Source organism: Peromyscus leucopus, chromosome 3 (genome assembly GCF_004664715.2).
Source record: "Peromyscus leucopus breed LL Stock chromosome 3, UCI_PerLeu_2.1, whole genome shotgun sequence".
NCBI classification, from domain to species: Eukaryota; Metazoa; Chordata; class Mammalia; order Rodentia; family Cricetidae; genus Peromyscus; species Peromyscus leucopus.
This window is the reverse complement of record NC_051065.1, coordinates 58,965,239-58,986,483: the sequence shown is the minus strand read 5'-3', so window position 1 is coordinate 58,986,483 and position 21,245 is coordinate 58,965,239. Positions and strand designations below refer to the sequence as shown.

Here is a 21,245-nt window from a genome sequence, read left to right as displayed (position 1 = left end):
ACCAATCATATGGTACACCCTCAAGTATGGTATCCCCTCCTCATCCTCCTGGAGAGGCCAGGCCCTGATGGAACTCCCAGTCACTACCAGGACAGAGGCCAGCCACCCTGTGGTCAAAGGACAGAAAGAGGATGGCAGAGGCATCGATAACTGCTTGATGTAGTCTGATTATTTAATAGACAATGATGCAATTGTGACCCCAAAGTGTGCAAAGTTAAAGCCTTCAACTGCAGCTGAGAGGAGAGGGCAGGGATGGTACACCTGGGGGACGATGGTGAGTCAGGAATGAAGGGCAGGTGGTCCTAATCAGGCCCTCCCCCGGTTCAGAGATGGGGTAGTGGGCTGAGAGCAGGGCCCATGGGAGCCTCGAGCCAGAGGAAGGGGGCAGAGACCTCCCCCTGGCCTAGGTCCGGGACCCAAAGTGCCACATGGCTGAGGACAGCAGTCCAGGGATGGGCCAGAGGCAGGGTCAGGAGAGCACCATTTCCTGGGGGGAAGGGGGCAGCGAGAGAGGTGCCCTATGGGAGAAGCCAGGAGGGGCCGCCTTCCCCAGGGGTCAGAGGTGGACATTAGGCCAGAGCAGGCTGCAGCGAGGAAGACCTGAGGCAGGCACAGGGCCTGAGAGCCAAGGCTGGCTGGGCTCGGGGGCTGCAGAGGGGGGAGCCCAGAGGAGCTCACGGGGGCAGCCTGGCACAGGGAGCGCTACCTGACTCTGTGGGGTTGCCCAGAGAAGGGCCACAGTCCCCTCAGGGACTCCACTCCTCTCCCTGGAAAGGAGCTGGGGAACCCGTAGTGCAAATCCGTGGACCACTCAGTTATGGAGGGAGGCTGTTCCTGGAGTGGGACCCCGGGGTTCGCTCCCTCCACTGCCGTGGACTCCACTGCCGTCCTCAGTACAGCCGCTTCTCGTAACTGCGAAGGCAAAGTAAGGGAACTAAGAGAACGTGTGTAGGCCCTACTCCCTTCCCAGCATCCTCTCGCCCAAGGCCCCCCAGATTTGGGAGAGGGCGAGGGGCTACGGAGCTTGCCTCTCAGCCAGGGGGCTAGAAGAGGCAGAGGTGGCCCTGGACCTCTGTCTTCCTTTGGCCAGGGCTCCCTGAAAAACCAGGCCAGTCCCACAGAGAGAGCCACGCTCCTTCCAGCCATTGCCACACCTGAGTGGGCTGTCCTCGGTGCCCAGGAGGGGGAGACAGCTCAGGGAAGCACAGCCATCCTCATGGAGCAGGTTTTAACTAGTTCAACCTTTGGTGCCCCGTTTCCACTGTGCGCCCCCCCCCACGAACGGTGACTCAGGCCCCTCATAACGGGGTAGCCCCTGGCTTGTCATCTCTTGGTTCCTCAGAGTGAGACTTATGTTTTGGTTGGATGAGGGGCTTTGGTTGGGCTCCTCCGCCATGCTGCTGGGAATTCGGACCAGAAGGGTCCAACTGGGTCTAGGTCCCAGGATTACAGTCCAGCACTACCGCCCGCCCACTTCCCACTCTCCCAGCCCACGGCCCACCCAGACTGCCCCTACTCTACTCTACGGCTGGCCCCGGCAGCGCAGTTACTTACACGGCAGAAATGTATAGCTACGGGAGGGCGGGGCAGAAAGAGAGACAAGTTAGATGCCCGCCTACGCTTAGGGGGGCGTGTCCTCTTGACCAGGGCGGGATATGCGTGTCTACAGCTGCAGCTGCCAACCAGCTCTGCCCCCAACCCAGTCACGCCGCCAGCACGGGGCCTGCCATCCGTCTCTCTGCCCGTCTCCCCACCACAGGGGGCACGCCCCCATTTTCTGCCTGCCTGCCTGCCTGGGGCCACCACCAGCAAGAGCCCAGCACCGTCAGCCCCTGCTACCAGCCACCAAGCTTCTTGAGCAAGCAAGATCTAAGGAGCCCGGAGGGGGCTAGCAGCCAGCCTGCGTGAGTGAGGGTACCACGGCAAGGTTCAAGGGTGAACTGGGCCCTGTAGACAGGGTGACAGAGAGGCCACACGGCCCCTGGGACCTTGGGGCTTTGAATCTGTCCAACACAGCGTCAGCCAGCGGCTGCCACCAACTTACGAGTGGAGGCCGTGCACGCCGCCCTCGATCTGGGCCGACATGGTCCGCTTCTCAAACTTGAGCTCTCCTGAGTACATCATGGATCTGGGGAGGTGGGCAGGTGAATAGGTCAGGAACACCCCCAGACAAAAAAGAAAAAGAGGAAGAACGAGGGACACCTCCCAAGTCCCTCTGCTGCCCCCTCAAGTTACAACACTCACCGCAGGACAGACAGACTTTGGGCCCCAATATCCTGGCAGCCATGCTGGATCCCCGCTATGAGGTAGGGCACAAACTTCTGAATGGAGCCTTTATCCTGGATGGAGCCCGAGACACCCTGTGCGATCTTCACCTTATCCCCCTCACTGCATGGAGGAGGGTGAAGAGGCTGAGCCCAGAGATCCAAGGCTCAGAGGACCCCACCCCACCTCTCCAGGGTACCGTCAGAAAGGATACCACCCAGGAGGATCCCCACAGCAGCTGCAGCCACATACTAGGCAACAGCAGAGACAAGGTGGCCTCCAGGTCAAGTATCCCAGGCTCTGATCAGGTCAGACTGCATCTGCCACTAATGCGTGTGTGTAAGTTTCTAAAACTGGGGTACTAGGATGGCTGACATCTGAGGTCCAGGGCCTGGAGGAGTTCAAGAGCATGAAGACAAACCTGAAGTATCGTTTCTGGCTGCTGCTGCTCTTCTCCATGGCATCCAGAGACCCCATGCCCCGGTACTTCTTAAGCCTCACCCCATCTGAGAAGAAGTATTCACCAGGGGCCTCCGTGGTGGCAGCCAGCAGGGATCCCATCATCACTACAGAGGTCGAGGTGGAGGGATCAATGCCAATGCCTCCTATTCCAACTGTCCCGTTGGCTCTCAACCCCACCTGCCCAATCCAAAGTGCTCCCCCTCACCTGTGGAGGCTCCAAGTGCCAGGGCCTTGACCACGTGGCCCACGGTCTGGATGCCACCATCAGCTATTACTGGTACCCCAAAGCGCCGGGCATATTCAGCCACCTTGTAGACGGCAGTGCCCTGGGGTCGGCCACAGGCCATCACTGGGGATGCACGGGACAGATATGAGTCAGTGGTCTATCACCACTCATGGAGAAGGGATGGGGAGAGATGATGTTTCTGAGGTCTAAGGCAGTAATAGTAACAAGCAGGGGAGATGTCATTCTGGGTACCTAAGTCACCCACCACCAACAGCATCATAAGAGATATGGATCAGGGGATCAGTGCCAGCCTCCAGAAAACAGGACCTCAAGAGTGGTGGTCTCTAACATTAGCTACTGGGAAGGTACAGCTCCCTGTGATGGAGTCCTCTGCACTAGCAGCTAATCCCAGAGTTGGGTTCTTATGGCCACCTTTGGTTTTGCTCTCCTATTCCTTCTCTCTCTCTCCCTCCCCCCCTTAGGGTTCCACTCTACTATTACACATGGCAGTGTGGGTGTATATCCCTAGATGTTCGGAGACATGTTTTCTTCATACCTTAGGCATGATCTGGTCACAAATGCAATCCAAGCCCTCAGCTGTCTTCCAACACACACCTTATAGAAAAGTGTAACACCAACCTTGGACCTCCAGACAGAGTCTCCACAACCAGGTCTGAAAAGCAGGTTGGTCTACTCCAAAAACTTACATGCCCTCATCTGTCTACACCACCTGCCTCTTCCCACAGCTATCCCAAGACAGGGTAAAGCTTGGGCATGGGCCATCCCGAACCCATGTTCCTGAGAAAGCCTCAGTGGAGCAGACACTCATGTATCTACAGAAAGAAAGTGAGCCTGTGAGGCCATCATGGACCAGGGTGGTTCTAACTGGCAGGCCCTCCTCCCTCCCCTGTGGGTACCCACCTTCCTGGGTGATGCAGATGGAGCCACAGCCCATGCCCACACGAAGCCCATCCACACCAGCATCTATCAAGTTCTTGGCCTGGGCTGCTGTCACCACTGGGGATGGAGGAAGCAGACAGAGGAATGTGAGGATAGCGCGTCCCCACCCTGCCCAGGAACATCCTAGGGTCTTGTTCTATCTCCCCCAACCTAAAGTGCTAGGCCAAGCCCATGTCACCCCTTTGCCTGGGACATCACTGCCCAGGAGTTCAGAAGAACTGAGAAGGGTTACCCTGCACTCACCATTTCCCCCAATCACCTGGAGGTGGGGGTACTTCTGCTTGATATAGTGCACCATGGCAATCTGATACACTGAGTTCCCCTGGGATGAATCCTGTGGACAGGGACAGAAAAGCTCAGGCCAGACAGCCAACTCTCCCCTCGCTGCAGGAGGACGAACCCCTGAAACCATAGGAATTAGGAACCAGAGTATTCATTCTTTTTCTGGAAAGTTACTTCGACAACTCTTAGAGGATTCTCTCAGAAGGGCCTGCTTTGCCTGCCATAAAGTTTAACAAACACCCTGCATTAACTCATAGGTGCATACCGTTCCTACTTCCTGTCCAAGTCCATTCCCATGACAAACAGATATTATGAGCCTGCCAACTCACTGGCCAAGTGAAATCACTGAACTACTCTGAGCCTGTTTCATCACTAGGAATGACAACTGTAACTCAAGGAGCTGCTGCCTGGCCAGTGGGGGCCTCTTAGTGAATGTGAGCTGTAATTATAAAGGGTAAATAAACTTAGATGTAGGGAGAGCGCAGTTTGTTCTGGGCTCTACGATTAGCCTAATTCGGACAGCAGAGAAGCAGAAAGAAAAGTGAGGTGGGTGGCAAAGGCTCGGCAGGGTGTCCAGGACTCACGAGCCTGATGCACAGAAGCCCACCCCCTCCTTACTAGCACTATGACGTCAGCGCCAGCCTGAGTGAGCAGGTCCAGGCGGTACTTGTCGTCTTCGCGGGTACCCACAGCTGCCCCGCACAGCAGCTGTTTGTGGGAGTCCTTGGAGGCCAGAGGGTAGTCTCTGTTCTTCTTCAGGTCTGTGCGTGCAATGATGGCTACCAGCTCATCTTGATCGTTGACTATGGGCAGCTTCCCTGGCCAGGAGGAAAGAGAAGCAGGTGTCAGGGTGGACAGGAGGATGGGATGAAAATGGATCCAGAGACCACTGAAGTAACCAAATCAGCCACTAGGCGACAGCACCCACCTCTGGACCTCTTCCCAAGGGACAGGAAGCAAAGAGCCTTCCCTAGCAAGCAAATTCCTAAGGCTCTTCCTGTCCTGGTGCCTGGATGGTACCCTGACCCCTGAGCTCAGGCAACATCTCACCTGCAGGGCCAGTCACAGCAAAAGGACCCAGACAAGGCACTATGTGAGACTGTTTGACCTGAGGGAGGGACATGGGTCTTCCCTGCCTATTACAAACCACAAAAACTCTCCACAGGGGAAGCAATAGCCCCCAGGGAGGTAGTGAAAGTTATACAATTTCCCTATCAAATAAATTTAACTGCAGGACTTATTGTGACTTTGAGAAGCCAATTGGTAAGTTTTTTTTCTTTCTTTTTTTTTTTTTTTGGTTTTTGACACAGGGTCTCACTACATAGCTCTGGCTATCCTGGGACTCAGTATGTAGACCAGGCTGTCCTCAAAGTTACAGAGATATCCACATGCCTCTATCTCCTGAGTGCTGGGATTGAAGGCACATGCCACCATGCCTGGTTAAAAGGGTAATCTTTTTTTTTTTTTTTTTTTTTTTAAGATTTATTTATTATGTATACAGAAGAGGGCGCCAGATCTCATTACAGATGGTTGTGAGCCACCATGTGGTTGCTGGGAATTGAACTCAGGACCTCTGGAAGAGCAGTCGGTGCTCTTAACCTCTGAGCCATCTCTCCAGCCCAAAAGGGTAATCTTTTGAGACAAGGTCTTATTATATGTAGCCTTGGACTTAAAATCCTCCTGCTTCTCCCTCTGAAGTGCTGGGACTAGAGGCTACGTCACCGTGCCCTGCTCCCGTGTGCAATTCCTTTTTAAATGGTTTGTGTGTGCGTGCTGTGCTGTACCCTGTGTGTATTTCCTTTTTAAACTGCTTGTGTGTCCCTCCTTCCAACATCTGGGTCCCTGGGATAGAACTCAGGTCATCAGGCTTGGTGGCAAGTGTCCTTACCCACTCACTGATCCACCTTGCTGGCTCTCATGTACAATTGATTCTTCTACACAGCACGGGAGATGTACAAAGTAGCACTGCCCAGATTTTTTGTTTTCTGAGGGATAGAACCCGGGGCCACATGAAATGCAAACTCAGCCCTTTCCCAGACTTTTGGAGAACAGGAAGTTCTTTTATTATGACAAGCACCTCTCAGGACTAGTTGGGGGAAAACATACCAGGAAGACACTGAATTAGGAATGCATTTCTGTAAGCCAGGAGCAGAGTATCAGGGATCCTGCTCCATGCTGCCTAGGGTTATTCAAGTTTTTCCCAAGACCTAATGTCATTACTGGGCCAACATGAAAGGCTGGGAAATAATGGAGTCCTGCTGTAGAGGAAGCGGGGGCTGGGATGTCTACTCCCCGGTACCTTTCTTGCTGCGCTGCAAGATCTCATTTGCCTCTTTCAATGTCACACCTGCTGGAGCCACCACCAGCTCGATCCGTGGCGTCATCACCTGTGGGGCCAGGAACATTTGCCTGCAGGTTGGCAGGTGAGAGAGAAGGAGCCAGGCCTCCCTATGGTCCCTGGTCACAGGCACCAGTCTGGGACCCCTGAGGGTGGAGTTCCCTCTGGGCTGCAGCTCTGCGTTCCCTGCCCTGCAAGCACCTCACTGAGCAGGGTGGTGTGGTCCTTCTCAGCGAGGAAGTCGATGTCTCGGGAGGTAACGATGCCCACCAGCTTGCTACCCATGGTGCCGGTAGCGGTGATAGGGATGCCAGAGAAGCCATGTCGGATCTTGGCCTCCAGCACATCGCCCACGGTATGTGAAGGGCTCAGGACCACAGGGTCTGTGATGAAGCCTTGTTCAAACTTCTGTAGGCAGAAGAAAAGAGCTGCAAGAAATCCAGAGGTGGCATGTAGCCTGGCCACCAGGGACAAAGGGGACCCTGGTGTGCCATTGAGAAGCCAGAGCCCTTGTTAGGCTGAGCCCATATTCCATTGTGAGGAAGGGAACCTAGGAACCACATCAGCCAGCTTGAGGATGAAGCAGGATGCATCCTTTTGAGGATGGGACCAGTACTTGCCTTGACCTTCCGTACTTCATTGGCCTGGAACTCTGGGGTGCAGTTGTGGTGAATGAAACCAATTCCTCCCATGAGCTGGAATAGAAAGAAAGTACAGTAAGAGCCAAGGGCTAGCCTCCTCTGTCCTGTCCCTTTGCACAGCCCATTCCTGTCCAGTCCCCCTGCCCTGGAGTCCCCACCCAGGCCAAGAGACTCACAGCCATCGCAATGGCCATGTCAGCTTCTGTCACGGTGTCCATGGGAGAAGAGATCAGCGGTGTCTTGAGTGTGATCTTCCGGGTCAGGGCTGATGTTAAGTCCTAGGAAAGGAAGCATGAAGGGTTTTTATCAGCACTGAACAAACATTCGCCAGCATCTATATCCTGCATAGGACAGGCCCTGAGGGCACACCAGTGAGCAGTACAGCTCTCAGAGAGCTGCCCATTCCACTTAGAATGACAGAAGATGTGCGGTACATGGACAAGGTCATCTCAGTGGAGATGAAAGCCACAAGCACCAGGTTCATAATCCCGAGATGAGGCAGGAAGATAAGATAAGCCTCGACTAATATTGAATTCCAGGCCAGTCTGAATTAGGAGACCAAAAAGAATAGTAAAGAGGAGAGGGAAGGATGGAGGGAGGAGAGGGGAGGGGAGGCCAAGGCCAAGAGACACTGGGAGCACAGTGAAGTGGGTCCTAGGGGACAAGGCTGGAGGCATGGGGAGGGCCAGGAAGGCACCTATTAGCCATGTTGGAACATAAATGGCTAAGGGTCCAGAGCTCAAGACAGGGGTTAGGATAGTTAACACAGGATGCACATCCCTAATCTGAAGATCCCAAATCTAAAATGCTTTAAAACCTAAAGTGTCTTGAGTACTGACATGATCCAAGTACAGTGTTCCACACCTGACCTCATATGACAGACAGGTCACCTTCAAATGCAGACAAAAGACTGTATAAGATTACCTTCGTGTAAGGTGTATATACAATATAAATGAATTTTGGGTTAGATTTAGATCTATTCCCAAGACTTCTCACTAAACATATGCAAATGTTCCAAAAAAAAATCAAATCTAAAAATCTAAAAACACTTGGTCTTGAGTATTTTGGATAAGAAACACTCCACCTAAACACATTTGCAGGTCGTCTGCCTACACATGGTATATAAGGCTAGACATCATGGACTCTTCTGAGATTCAGGCCAATAACTACTGATCTAGTCCCCAAACCCTCCAAACAGATCCTGGTTTAAAACTTTGGAGCCTTACCAGCCCCTGAAGTACATCACAGAGTGTGCTCAGAAACCTGGGCCCGTGCCTACAGAATCACACCCTCTCTTCCCCCATGCCACAGCAGTCACCACCTTCCTGACAAGAGGCCATAGGACGAGGAGACCCTTCAGGCTAGGCAGATGTCTCTCTAGCTCTTTCCATCAGCCAGACCAGCATATGGCACAAAGCCAGGATGCTCAGTAAACTTGGTTAAACTAAGAGGCCAGAGCAAGAAGCCTTCCTGATTGCTATCAGAAGGGAACAACCAGAATAGCTCAAATTTCCCCCCAAAAATCTGTCTGGGTCAGCTCTATACACACAGGCTGAGTTTCCCCAGTATATGAATGATCTAGGCACATGCAGGCCCTCACTCAGGCTTTTCGTGAGAATGGACAAGAACAAACAGAAATAAGAACAGGAATGGGTGTTTAAAATGGACACGAATCCAAGACAGAACCACTGCACTTTTTCCTAACCTGACTTCTCAGACTCCTAATTATTCATTGATTTGGCTCATTGCTAGCCCCTTGTGGAAAGCAAAGCATTGTGTTTGCTTGAATGTGTCCAAAGTCCTCCCTGCCCATCCCCCTACCTCAGTCCTACTCCTTCAAACCCTCTTGCCAGTTCTGTCCATTATGGGTCAGTGCCCAATCACTGAACACTGTATTCAGTGCCCATAATTTTAGAGTACAGTCCTTGCTCAGCATTTCAGACAACAGCCGATCCTCATTGTCTATATAATAAAGCAGCCACTCCCAACTTCTCTCCTCACAGGGCCTTTTCTGAGCCTACGCTCCAGCTTCTTTGGTGACAGAGCATCCTCTAAACCTGTGTGAGCCTGCCACTCAAGACTCTCCAGGATCTCCCCACAGCCCAGACACTCCATCAGATAAAGGGCTGAGCCCATATTCCATTGCGAGGAAGGGAACCTAGGACCCACATCAGCCAGCTAGAGGATGTGCCTGGACCCTTAGCCATTTATGTTCCAACATGGCTAATAGGTGCCTTCCTGGCCCTCCCCATGCCTCCAGCCTTGTCCCCTAGGACCCACTTCACTGTGCTCCCAGTGTCTCTTGGCCTTGGCCTCCCCTCCCCTCTCCTCCCTCCATCCTTCCCTCTCCTCTTTACTATTCTTTTTGGTCTCCTAATTCAGACTGGCCTGGAATTCAATATTAGTCGAGGCTAATCCTTTGCCCTGGGTGCCAGTTCCTCCCACGACAATAAGGGTAATAGCCACAGCACATTCCCAAGGAAAGCGTCTCCCACAATCTGTCCTCCCAGAGTCAAAGGAAGAGTGCTTACCACTTCATCAGCTATGAAGTCTATGAATCCTGGAAGGATCAGGAAGTCGCTGTGAAGACAGATGAGAAGGACTGGTGGGTGGGACGCTCAAAAGGAGCAGGGTCTGTCATCCTAGGGTTAACGGCAGTGTGGGGACGGGTAGAGGGAGGGGAGACTGGAATCCACTGACCCGGCTGTCCCCTCATCGGGAACCTTCCTCACCACACCCCCACGATGTCCTGATGGCTTCCACCTCAAAAAAAGCAGGTCTATGAATCTGGAGGTCACCCAGAGTTTGTGAAAGGACACAGAGGTCCTCTATATGGTCACACACAGTAGACAGAATGCATGCCTTTGAAGACTGGCTTAATCTGCTGTTTTTTAATTCTGTTTATTTATTTTCCAAGACAGGGTCTTGTGTAGCCCAGGCTGGCTGCGTTTTCTGCTTTATAATACCGAGCTCATTCTCTTTGAGTGATGTAATTAGAGACATGTGCCACCACACCTGGCCTCCTTCTTTCTCCCTTTTAAACAGTATTTCACTATATTAGCTAAAATGACCTTGAAGTTAAGATCCTCTTGCCTCAGCCTGCTGAGATTACAGGTATGTGCCATCATGCCTGGTTTGAGATTTCTATTTTAACAGGTGTGGTGATGCATGCCTTTAATTCCAGCATCCAGTACTCAGGCAAAAGCAAATGGATCTCTGAGTCTGGGGCCAGCCTGGTCTATAAAGTAAGTTCCAGGCCAGCCAGTAGTACATAAAAATACTGTTTCAGACTGCCACATGCATGTCATACCACATGCTAGCGTGTCTTCTCTCTTTCATACATACAAACAAGGTAAATAAATAAATGTAAATTAAAAAGATGATGCAAAGTAAAAAAAAAAAAAAAACACTGTTTCGCCAGGCATTGGTGGTGCACACCTTTAATCCTAGCACTCGGGAAGCAGAGGCAGGCAGATCTCTGTGAGTTCAAAGCCAGCCTAGTTTACAGAGTGAGTTCCAGGACAGCCAGGGCTATTTCACAGAGAAACCTTGTCTCAAAAACAAAACAAAACAAAAAAATAACCTTCTTAGTCCTCACAAAAGCAAACAATAACTCAACACAGAAAACAGAACCTGGGTGTGGGGGCTCATTCTTATAATCCCATCATTTAGGAAGGTAGAGGCAGAAGGATGGGGGTTAAGGTCAGTCTGGTCTACACAAAAGCCTGTTTCAAACAAAAACAAAACAGCAATAGCAACCCTCCCCCCACACACACAAAACCCTCAGAGAATCTAGGTTGATGGTGTAACTTAGCAATAGAGCATTTGCCTATTATACGCAAGGTCCCAGGCTTGATTCCCAGCACCGTAAGATAAAAAGAAAACACAGAATCTGAACCTAAGTGTGCAATGCAATATGACCCAAGCACAAGCCAGCACACCACAGGGCTGAGGCTGCTGCTGAGTCATACAAGGTTCAAAGCAGCTGGAGGGACCCCAGAGAGCAGAGCTCAGGGCATGTTCTGACAGAGCAGTCGCTGGGGCAGGAGCAACCAACACATATGGGAGAGGAGAGCCAGAAGTCCACACCATCAGGACCAGTCAGAGCACAGCAGCTGTCAACAGGAATGTGCTAACAGTCGGGTGAAGCCTAGGAAGGAGGAACAGGCCCATGTGGTACTCTAGGTACACACTGCCACAGGCCAATGATGCTGTGGGCAGCCTTCTTGAAGTCAGAGCAAGCCTTGATGGACACACTCCCAAGCAAATGCCCCACACTTCAGAGACACTCGGAGCCCAGCTAAGCAAAGCAGGGGGCACTTCCTGTGCAAGAAACAAAAGTCACAGGGCAGATATGAGTACTGTGATTAATATGCTGCCAGGCCTAGGAAGAAACTGAGTTGTCCTGCAAACTTCCCTAGAAGACCAGTAGAAATCCTATCGAAGGTCTAGCCCCCCTTTCATCATCAAAGACCACCAAAGCAGCAAAGCATTTTTACCCCACCTTGACCTCCCTTGTGGATCACTTAGAGGCCAGAGAAGAAACACTGGAGTCTGAGGCCTACTAGCATTTCCTAGATATAATCATTCCTCACCTGTGGGCAGGCAGGAGGGCACCCTCCTCGGGAGTGACGGGAATTGAGTGCCAAAAACAGGAATGCTTGTGAGCCATGGTAGAGATGACAGGTGACAGACCACAGATACTATTGGCTCTCCGGCACTACTCTGCCCCAATCAAGGGTTCTGATGCTCCTTCCTGGCAGGGACATCGTCCTGCAGCCTGGAGGCACAGTTAGTGCCAGGCCTGCAGGGAGAACTGGCCTAGGGCCCACAGGAAAATGCAAACTAAGCTGGAGGCAGACAGGTAGGTCTCTATCTTTCTCCAACATGCCACGTGGAGTGGGCTTGAGGGGTAGGCACGGAATATTCACGGAGGGCACCAGTCCCGCCCTGTGGGCAGGTAGAAGCATATGGAAGGAGAGATGGACTGGTCACGGAAAGAAAGCCCTACTGCCCAGTGGGGCTCCTCCTGGGGGCTACTATTCAACCGGCTGCCTGAGATGGGATCCTGGGACCTCTCTGATTTCACAGTGAGGCTTAAGGGAGGAGGGCATCCTGGATCCTGATGGTTTAAGTCTCCCTAGAACGGCCACTTCCCGCAGGTCCTAAGGCCTCTCCAGGGTGGCCAAGATCCTCAGGAGAAGAGCAAGGGGGCAGGGTGGCCTCCGATCTAGCCAGCTATCAGTCAAGGCTCCTTGGGCAGTGATGTCGCTGTGCCACGTCCCTCTCTATTCTTGGCGCGAGCCTCCTTCCTTCCCTTGCCCAGCCCCCCACTGGCCCCAAGTCACTCTTATTGGGTGAGGGCATTAGGGCGTCAGCGAGGGACAGCCGTGCACGTGTGGGGCGGAGGCCGGGGACCGCCGGGCGGCGGTGCGCGCACCCAGGTGGGGCCAATGCCTGTGCTTACTTGTAGGTGAGGCCGTCGGCGTTGGCAAAGAGCTGCTGCGCGGTGAGCCCATCCTCGGGCACGTAGCCGGTGCCGCCGCTGATCAGGTAGTCCGCCATGCTGCTGGGAGACACCGCGACCCGACATAAACACCCGCGCGGGCCACCCCGCTGCCGCTGCCTCCGCTGCCGCCGCCGCTGCCGCCGCCGCTGACGCGCACCCGAGGCCACGCTGCCGCCGTGGGCCGGGGGCGGGGGCTGCGGCTGCGGAGGGAGGCCCCCGGGCGCCGCCCTCCTCCCCAGCCCCTCCTTCGGGGACCGCTGCCTCCGCCCCTCGTCGCACAAAGGCCCTGCCCGGCTCGCACAGCCAGCGCCGCTGCACTCCAGCCCCGGTCACCCGCAATGGCACCCCGGCTCTGGCGACCAGGGCGGGGGTTGCAGGCAAGATGTAAGACCAGAGAAAGAGGGGAGGGCAAGGCCAGCGGAGACACGCCCCCTTCGCGGCTCTCCAACCTGCGCCCTAGAAGCAACTCCAGCTGTGTACCTCGCGGGGTTCACCCCTAGCCTGGGCCCCTCAGGCTACAAAGCCACAGCAGGCAGGTGTAGTTTCTCATTACCTACCCTAGGGGTACCTCTAACATGGTTCTGCCCTTCCCCAGTATTCATTCTCCCAACCCTGATAAAAATCCCCCGCACCATGAAATATCAGTCGGAACTCTCAATTCCCCAACACACAGATGGGCCCTGGACCACTATCCTTGCTCCAACCTCACGCAATTCCTAAGGGGCAAGCATTTCTTAACAATGGCCCTCTTGACACTTGAGAGGCTTTGGAGTCCTCTGCAGTCTTCAAAGTATTTCTCATAAATGAGCACATGTACTCCACAATCTATTAATTGACAATTATTGGGTCTCCTCAAGGCCTTCAGTTCAGAAGGGGAGGGGCTCTATTCCTAGTCCCAGACTTCATACACACTCTCACACTCAGAGAGAGAGAGAGAGAGAAGAGAGAGAGAGAGAGAGAGAACTCATCCTCAGCTCCTGAAAGGTCTAGAGACCAGGTACGTTAGTCTATAGGGAAGAAAGTTTGTTTTGAATTGGGATAGTAATATGGGGTGGGATAGTAATACAGGAAAGATTCAAATGCTTGGGGCCCGGCATAAACAAGTGTACATACAAACAGGGACAGAGGCAGGCAATTAAAAAAAAAAATGCCACAGAAGAACTTGGTGGTCAGTTCTGGGTGGCTAACAAGACCCAGATTTCAATCCGAGAGACAATAAGATTAGGTAGCAAATCCATTCCCACGGAGGGAGGTGGAAGTAACCAGAATTGTCATTGTTACTCGCAGATCAATAGCTTCCACCAGTCACTAGCCTGGCCTCCTGAAGTTCCCACAAGTCTGGGAAGAAAACTAGATGGGCAGCAGACACTCTTCCTCCTGCCTTGAGGGCTGTGTGGCTCCTCCACTCCCCGTCCCAGGAAGGCTGGGTTTGTTTTCCTCTCAACAGTGTGTTGACAGCCAGGCCCAGGGGAGCACTGGCTTCCAAGTCACCAGGCTCTCTAGGGTACCCAGCCTCCCCAATGGTGCCCCCGGGACCCTGCCAGGAAAACATGGGCTGTTCCATCCCTGTGCAGAGGGAAAGGAAAGTCTCCCAGAGCTCGAAGTATTATAGAAGATTTGCAGGTGTCATCTTGGCTCTTGGGGGGCGGGGGTAGTATAACAGACCCCCATCTTCCCTCTTTACCAGTTAAACCCAAAGGACAGGTCCTGGTGGGAGCTCTGGAGGCCCTGGAGCATCAGAGGGGAGACTGCTGAAGTTCTTGGCAAAGTCAGTATTGGTATCCACTTGCCACAATGCCCTCTGATTCTCCAACAGTCACAGATTTAGTCTAGAAGTCTAGGCCATCTAGGGAGCCAGCACCAGAACCTCTCAGGACCAGAAGTCAGAGCAGTAACACCAGCCAGAGGCTGCAGCCTGGTCATTCTGAACTGCCCTTCCTAGATAGAAAAGAAACAGCCACCATGTCAGCCAGAGTCTCTGAGCATGGCCTGCCCGAGTGGCGTCTCTGCGTTTCTAAGGAGCCTGCTGTGGGTCACTACTCCTAATCACAAGAGTCAAGACTGCCTCTGGTTCAGGGTTCCGCCAAGGCTGGGGCCCAGGAGAGCAGCTGAGTTCTACTATCTCAAGTAACTTTAATGGGACATCTGCCCCAGCCTAGGACTTTGGGCCCTAGAAGAGGAGGCTGGCAGGCTAAGCTATGGGGAGGGTCACCTTCCCAGTGATTACAGACTTCAGGGCCCCACTCTCCGTCCTGCTTTGACCTATGTCCGAGCTCTTCATGACTCTAAGCTGCCAGGCTCAAGGCTGGGTTAGGCTGTCCTTTTCTAGAGACTTAATCCATCCCCCTGGCTTCCCTCCCTCCCTCCCTCTTCCTGCAATTCCCCAGCTGCTTCCTCCATGGGGAGGAGACACCAGGCAACCAGTGGGTCTCTTCAACGCAAGGAAGGGCAGCTGGTCCCCTGAGACTCCCCACCTCACAGCTTCAAGGGCAGGGGGCAGGTCCAAGCCAGCTGCTCGTGGGAATAGGGAATAGTGTCCAGCAGGGCGCTGACGTTCAGGCAGGCAGCCCAGAGGACTCTATCTGATCTGAGATTGTTTAGAGGAACAAGATTTCCAAACACGTTTAGGGGAGAAAAGGTGATGAGAACATTAGCATTGTTAAGCTGGGATAAGAGGACATGGATCACCCAAGTTCAAGCCAGAGAGCAGTAACCCTGGACTCAAGCCCAGCACTTCCCACGGAACCCGTGCCCCTCCCTACAGCCCCAGGTTGGTGGAGGCAGCTGGTGGTCTAGCCAGCAGGTTTTCAATCTCCTACTGCCTGGCTAGGGCTTAGGTTTACATGGGTGGAGGGGGGCAGGAGGCTGTGGGGTTGGCACTGGCCCAAAAGGGATGCTCCTGGGGGGCCCAGGTCTGACCTCTGAAATAGCATTCTAGCCGGCTTCTCCCAAGCACACCAGCGCCTTGGCCTGCTTCCGCTCACACAGTAGCACCTCTCTATAACCCCAAGCCCTCCCACCTGGATTTCTATTATAGAAAAACGGATGGGGGTTGTCTAAGCCTAAGTCAGTTCGAAAGAGCCAGCCTACAAGAGCAAGAGGGGCTGGGCTTGGTCGCCCCTAAAGCCGTTAAAAGTTATTACATAAGCTGCCAGACCCTGGGCAGAGCTACCTGGCTAATTCCCCAGACCACCCTCCCCCCAAAACCCCAGCTGCCAGGTCACCTCCCCAAGCTGCTGAGCACCAGCAGATGGGGTAGAGAAAGAAGTCCAAATCCCCTGGACCGGAAGGACAGTAGGGATTGCATTTCAAACTGCGATACAAGCCAGAGATTAGTCGCTGTCTCTTTTTTCAGCTAGTTCCCTTGAGGCTCAATTCGCTGCCCCCACTCTTTCTCCAGGGACCCTCACTCACTGCCTTCCAGAGCCCTGCATGGGGGGGGGGATCCTGAGTCTTTTGAAGAAGTGAGCACCTGCAGTCTCATTAATCTCAGTGCCTGGTGAGGAAGAGCAAGTCCCTTCACCTGGTCCTAGGGAGACACTCCGTCCGGACACCCACACCTACTGAAGACAGTTCTAGGAAGAAGAGCGAGCTGGGAGGAGGAAGTAAGGTTGGGCTGGGACTCCAACAAGCACTATCTGTACCCCAGAGGTCGGAGCCACTTGCACCACGCGTCGCTGAGTGTGTAGTCTAGGTCGGATCCGGAGGTAAAATTTTAGGGAGCGATATAACAACCTGCGCCCTCTCCTCTGCGCCATGGAGTAACGCAGCACCGAACTGTCTGCACAGTGCACAGTGCCCGCCTGCATCCCCCAGCCAGAGTCGGGTGCACGGCAGTCTAACTGCGTCTGGGGAAGTTAGAGGTGCAGGCGGTGGAGGGAACTTGCCCCTGGCCTCCCCCGCAGCGCCACCAGGTCTCCCGGAGCTGCCGCGCCCTCCTCTGCCGCCCGCCCCGGATGCGCCCGCGCGCTTTGCCCTGGGCGTCACCTCTCGGGCTCGTAGCCGGCCTGCAGCAGGCGGGCGCTGTACCGCTGCGCCGCGGTCTCATGTCCCGGGTGTTGCCGGGCTCCCGGCTCTGGAGCAGCGGCGGCTCCGCCTCCCTGCAGCGGCGGCGAGAGCAGCCCGGACTCCGGTGGGGGTGAGAACGGCTCCTCCATGCCATGCGGAGGCCGCAGCTCTGGGCGGCGGGAGCCTCTCCGCGTGGAGGCTCCCGGGCCAGGTTGGGCATTAAGAGCCCCGGTCCGCCCCGGGAGGGGGCGGGGCCCGCTGCAAGAGGCGGGGCTCAGTGTTTGAGGGCGGGGCTAGGGCGGAGCAGGTTGGGGGGTCCTGGAGTCCACCGGGCTCCGCCCTTGGCACTGCACTCTGTCAGCCCTAGGCGCCGCCACAGAGGCTCAGAGTAGATGGGCAGATGGCTAGGTAGAGCAAGGAGTGTGTTCTCCCAGGATCCAGCTGAAGAGGACCTCCTCTGAACCCTCCCTCATCGGAGGACAAGGAGGGCAAAACCAGGTGAGGATTCTTAGGCCTTCTATGAACCACTAAAGGCATGGCCTCTTGGAGCACTTCCAATCACAGCCTGCAGTCCTGGGCAAGGGGGTGGGGGCACTCCATCGAGGCCTACCTATTCAGACAACCCACCTCAAATGAGAGATATTTCTACTGCTACCCGAAGAAGACAAATGGGCTACTGGTTCCTGAAGGAAAAGACCCTAGTCTTGTCCTGCTGGGGATACCCTTGAGGGCTGAGCACAGAAGGTACTCACATTTGCTCATCTGCTGCCTAGAAAACACTTTCTGCTTCAGCTTTGTTACTAGTTGTCAGCTTTTACAGAGCAGCTCTCCAGGAAGACAGGGAAGAGAGTTACTGCCTTAGGGCAATTTGTTTGAGGAGCTGGAGTAGATAGAAAACAAACAGCTGACAGCTCTTACACTGAATACTTATTCAAACGTCTGAGGAACAAATGATAAATAGTGGACGATCTGGCGATACTAAGATCCATTTCAAGGAAGCAGAATCATGGCCTTGATGCTGGCTAGTTTTATGTCAACTTGACCCAAACCAGCTCCACGCTTGGCACCTCACTCTGTCCTGCCCCTATCTGAAAGGAGGAAACCACAGTTGGGAAAGTGCCTCCCTAAGATCAGGCTCAGTTCGCTGCCCCCACTCTTTCTCCAGGGACCCTCACTCACTGCCTTCCAGAGCCCTGCATGGGGGGGGGGGTCCTGAGTCTTTTGAAGAAGTGAGCACCTGCAGTCTCATTAATCTCAGTGCCTGGTGAGGAGTGCATTTCTTAATTAGTGATTGGTTGGTCCTGGGCTCTATAAGAAAGCAGGCTGAGCAAGCCATGCGGAGCAAGCCAGTAAATGTGGCAGACCGGCCGCCACTTTTACGACCCAGGGTACTCTTGGGTAGGGAGAAGTGAGAAATATTAGACAGAAAGAGATACCTAGACAACAAGAAGAAAGACAGGAATACAGGATAGCCTCAGGGGGGGCCTGGATCCTTATCCACCAGCCCAGAACTTTATTCCAGAGGGCTTTTTATCACAATACCAAGGGGTGGAGCAAAAGACCTCCCCCTTGCTCAATACAGCCAAGTGTAGACCCTTCCAAACAGCTGGTACTCAGGCCCGTGGTCCAATCATCCTCTTTATGCAGACCTGCTGAGCAAAGCCACCAGGAAACCTAGATAGGCTCCAACAAGTAAACAGCACTCCCCCATGGCCTCTGCAACACATCCTGCCTCTAGGTTCTAGCCCTGCTTGAGTTCCTGACTTCCTTCGTGATGGACTACAATGTGGAAGTATAAGCCAAATAAACTCTTTCCTCCCCAATCTGCTTTTGGTCATGGTGTTTCATCACAGCAATAGAAATCCTAACCAGGACAGCCCTTAATCCCAACACTCAGGAGGCAGAGGTAGGAGGATCTCTGTGAGTTCAAGATCAGTCTGAATGATATAGCAAATTCCATTCCAGTCAGGGATAAACAGTGAGACCCTGTCTAAAAAGAAAGAAAAAAAGAAAAAGAAACAAAGAATGCAGAATTATGACCACACTTGGTGGTGCAGTACTGTGATCTCAGCTACTCAGAGACTGAGGCAAATAAGAGCACAAGTTCAAGACCAGCCTAGGCAATTTACTGACATCCTGTCTCAAAAAAGTGAGAAAAGAGTTGGGGATACTGAGGCAGAGTGCTTGCCTAGTCTGTGAGACACAATTCCACAAAAGACAAAGGAAGAAAGCAGACATTAACTTGATAATCTTTCTGCCTCAGTCTCCCCAAGTACAGTGACTACAGGCATGTGGACCATGCCTATCTAAAGCAGACCTTTCAGTCTGCTTCACATGGTCAGATTCTTACTTGTTAAGTTAGGATACAAAGTAACACATACATATGTTTATATACACACCTATACATTTAACCTGCATTTGAGAGAAAACTATGCAGGCATTCCTGTTTCTAATTCTGTTTTATTTTACTTAATTTTTGACTTGTTTTCTTTTATTATTTTGTTGTTGTTGTTTTGGAGACAGGGTCTCATGTATCCTTGGCTGGTAGTTAAGGATGCTATATAGTTAAGAATAACCCTGAACTTCTGGTCCTCCTGCCTCCTGGGTGCTGAGGATGCAGGTCTACAGCATCCTGTTTGATTTATGTGGTACAGGGATCAAAACCCAGGTGCTGAGCATGCTAAACAGGCACTCTACCAACTGAGCCACTCAGCTCTTAGCAACTTCTGCCTCTTCTTACCCCTTCCTTTTTTACATTTATTTATTTATGTATGTAATGTGTGTGTGTGTGTGTGTGTGTGTGTGTGTGGTCATGCATGTTCATACCATAGTACACATGTGGAGGTCAGAGAACTGCTTTCAGGAGTTGGTTCTCTCCTTTTCACCATGTAGGTTCCAGGGACTGAACTCCAGCCATCAGACTTGGCAGCTGTATCTTTACCTGCTGAACCATTTGCTGTCCCAGTTCTTCTTGGTACCTTTTCTACACACACACACAGAGTCGGAAGGTGTCTTCTCTCAGCCAGAAATGGTGACTTGTCTTAGTCACTGTTCTGTGGCTGTAAAGAGACACCAGGACCAAAGAAATTCGTAGAATATAAAGCATTTGACTAGGGGGCCTGATTACAGTTGCAGAGGGTTGGTCCATGATCATCATGGCAGGAAGCAGACAGGCATGGCACTGGAGCAGTAGCTGAGAGCTTTACATCCTGCTCTGCCAGCTGCAGGAAGAGAAAGAAAGACACTGGCCTTGTGTGGGCTTTCAATACCTCAAAGCCCGCCCCCAGCAACATGCCTCCTCCAACAAGACCACACCTCCTAATCCTTCCCAAAGAGTCCCACTAACTGGGGACCAAGCATTCAAATGTAGGAGCCAACAGGGGTCATTCTCATTCAAACTGCCATATGGCTCAAACTTTTAATTTCAGGAAGCCCAGGAAGGAAAATCACTGTGAGTTCAAGGTCAGCTGTGGCTACGTAGCAAATTTTGGGCCTGTTTGAGCTATAGAGTGAGACTTTGTTATTTTAAAAAAAATGTGGTTTTTTTTTCTCTGATTCCTAGTCACATGTGAAATCTCATACCTCAAGAATACAATACAGGTTGAGTGTGGCAGCATAAACTTTTAATCCCAGCACTAGAGAGGAGGAGGCAAGAGAATCTCTGTGAGTCTGAGGTCTGCTTGATCTACATAGTGAATTCCAGGACAGTCAGGACTACACAGAGAGTGATCCTGTCACACACACACACATACACACACACACTAGATAGATAGATAGATAGATAGATAGATAGATAGATAGATAGATAGATATAAAAAGAATACCATTATAGGGGTCTGGAACATGGCTCGGCATTTAAGAGCACTTGTTGCTCTTGTAGAGGACCTGGGTTTAATTCCCATACCAACACGGTGATTCACAACCATCTGTAGTCCAAATCTTGGGGATTTGATGCCTTCTTCTGACCTCTACAGGTATGTACACAAACATGGTGTACATACATACATACATGCAGGTAAATGCTTAGACACATAAAAGTAAAATAAATGTAAAAATACTGTTTAAAAAGACAGTGATTATAGACAAGATTTTGTATAATCTGATAGTTTCCATGGTTCTCCAGATTTCTCAAAGAAACACAGATGGATCTAAATTGTAACATAACAAAGTCATCTTTCTGGTCCCAACACATAAAATTATTATTCTGTATGCGAAAAGAGCCAACATACATGTCTCTGAGTGTAAAGAAGAAAGGCAAGACAAGACAGACTGAATCAGAGCCCACAGCTACATGGGCGTCTGTGCTTCTTGCTCTATCAACACCCCTGTCACAGGGTATAAACATGTGGGGCTTGAGAGAGGGATGGGAAGGATAGCTTCTAGTCATCAAGAGATAGTCTTGGGGGTCCACTTACTCCCCCAAGCCTCCTTGCTGAGAGGAACCCTAATTTCCCCCATCTTTAAAAAGGGGTTAATTCTGTTTCATGAAGTTGCTTTGTGATTAAGGATCAAAGATGTGTAAAGTTCCTGGCTGCAGAGTAAGCTCCCAGGCAG

General features: G+C 52.4%; 1 protein-coding gene across 2 annotated transcripts; it reads right to left on the bottom strand.

Moving 5' to 3' along the window:
* Nucleotides 1–147: 147 nt before the first annotated feature.
* On the bottom strand, nucleotides 148–16,939 carry Impdh1 (inosine monophosphate dehydrogenase 1). Of its 2 annotated transcripts, none has more exons than XM_028866226.2 (15): nucleotides 16,671–16,939; nucleotides 12,642–12,743; nucleotides 9,706–9,754; nucleotides 7,351–7,452; nucleotides 7,154–7,228; nucleotides 6,735–6,941; nucleotides 6,495–6,582; nucleotides 4,814–5,013; nucleotides 4,157–4,247; nucleotides 3,875–3,970; nucleotides 2,933–3,076; nucleotides 2,687–2,831; nucleotides 2,245–2,388; nucleotides 2,045–2,128; nucleotides 148–912 (listed from the first exon to the last, which is right to left on the bottom strand). In XM_028866226.2, the coding sequence occupies exons 1-15, from the start codon at nucleotides 16,838–16,840 to the stop codon at nucleotides 891–893; spliced, it is 1,719 nt and encodes a 572-aa protein (XP_028722059.1). In that variant the 5' UTR covers nucleotides 16,841–16,939; the 3' UTR covers nucleotides 148–890. The 2 variants fall into 2 exon arrangements, with proteins under 2 accessions (XP_028722059.1, XP_028722060.1); XM_028866227.2 differs by having other exon boundaries at nucleotides 12,642–12,740.
* Nucleotides 16,940–21,245: the final 4,306 nt, after the last annotated feature.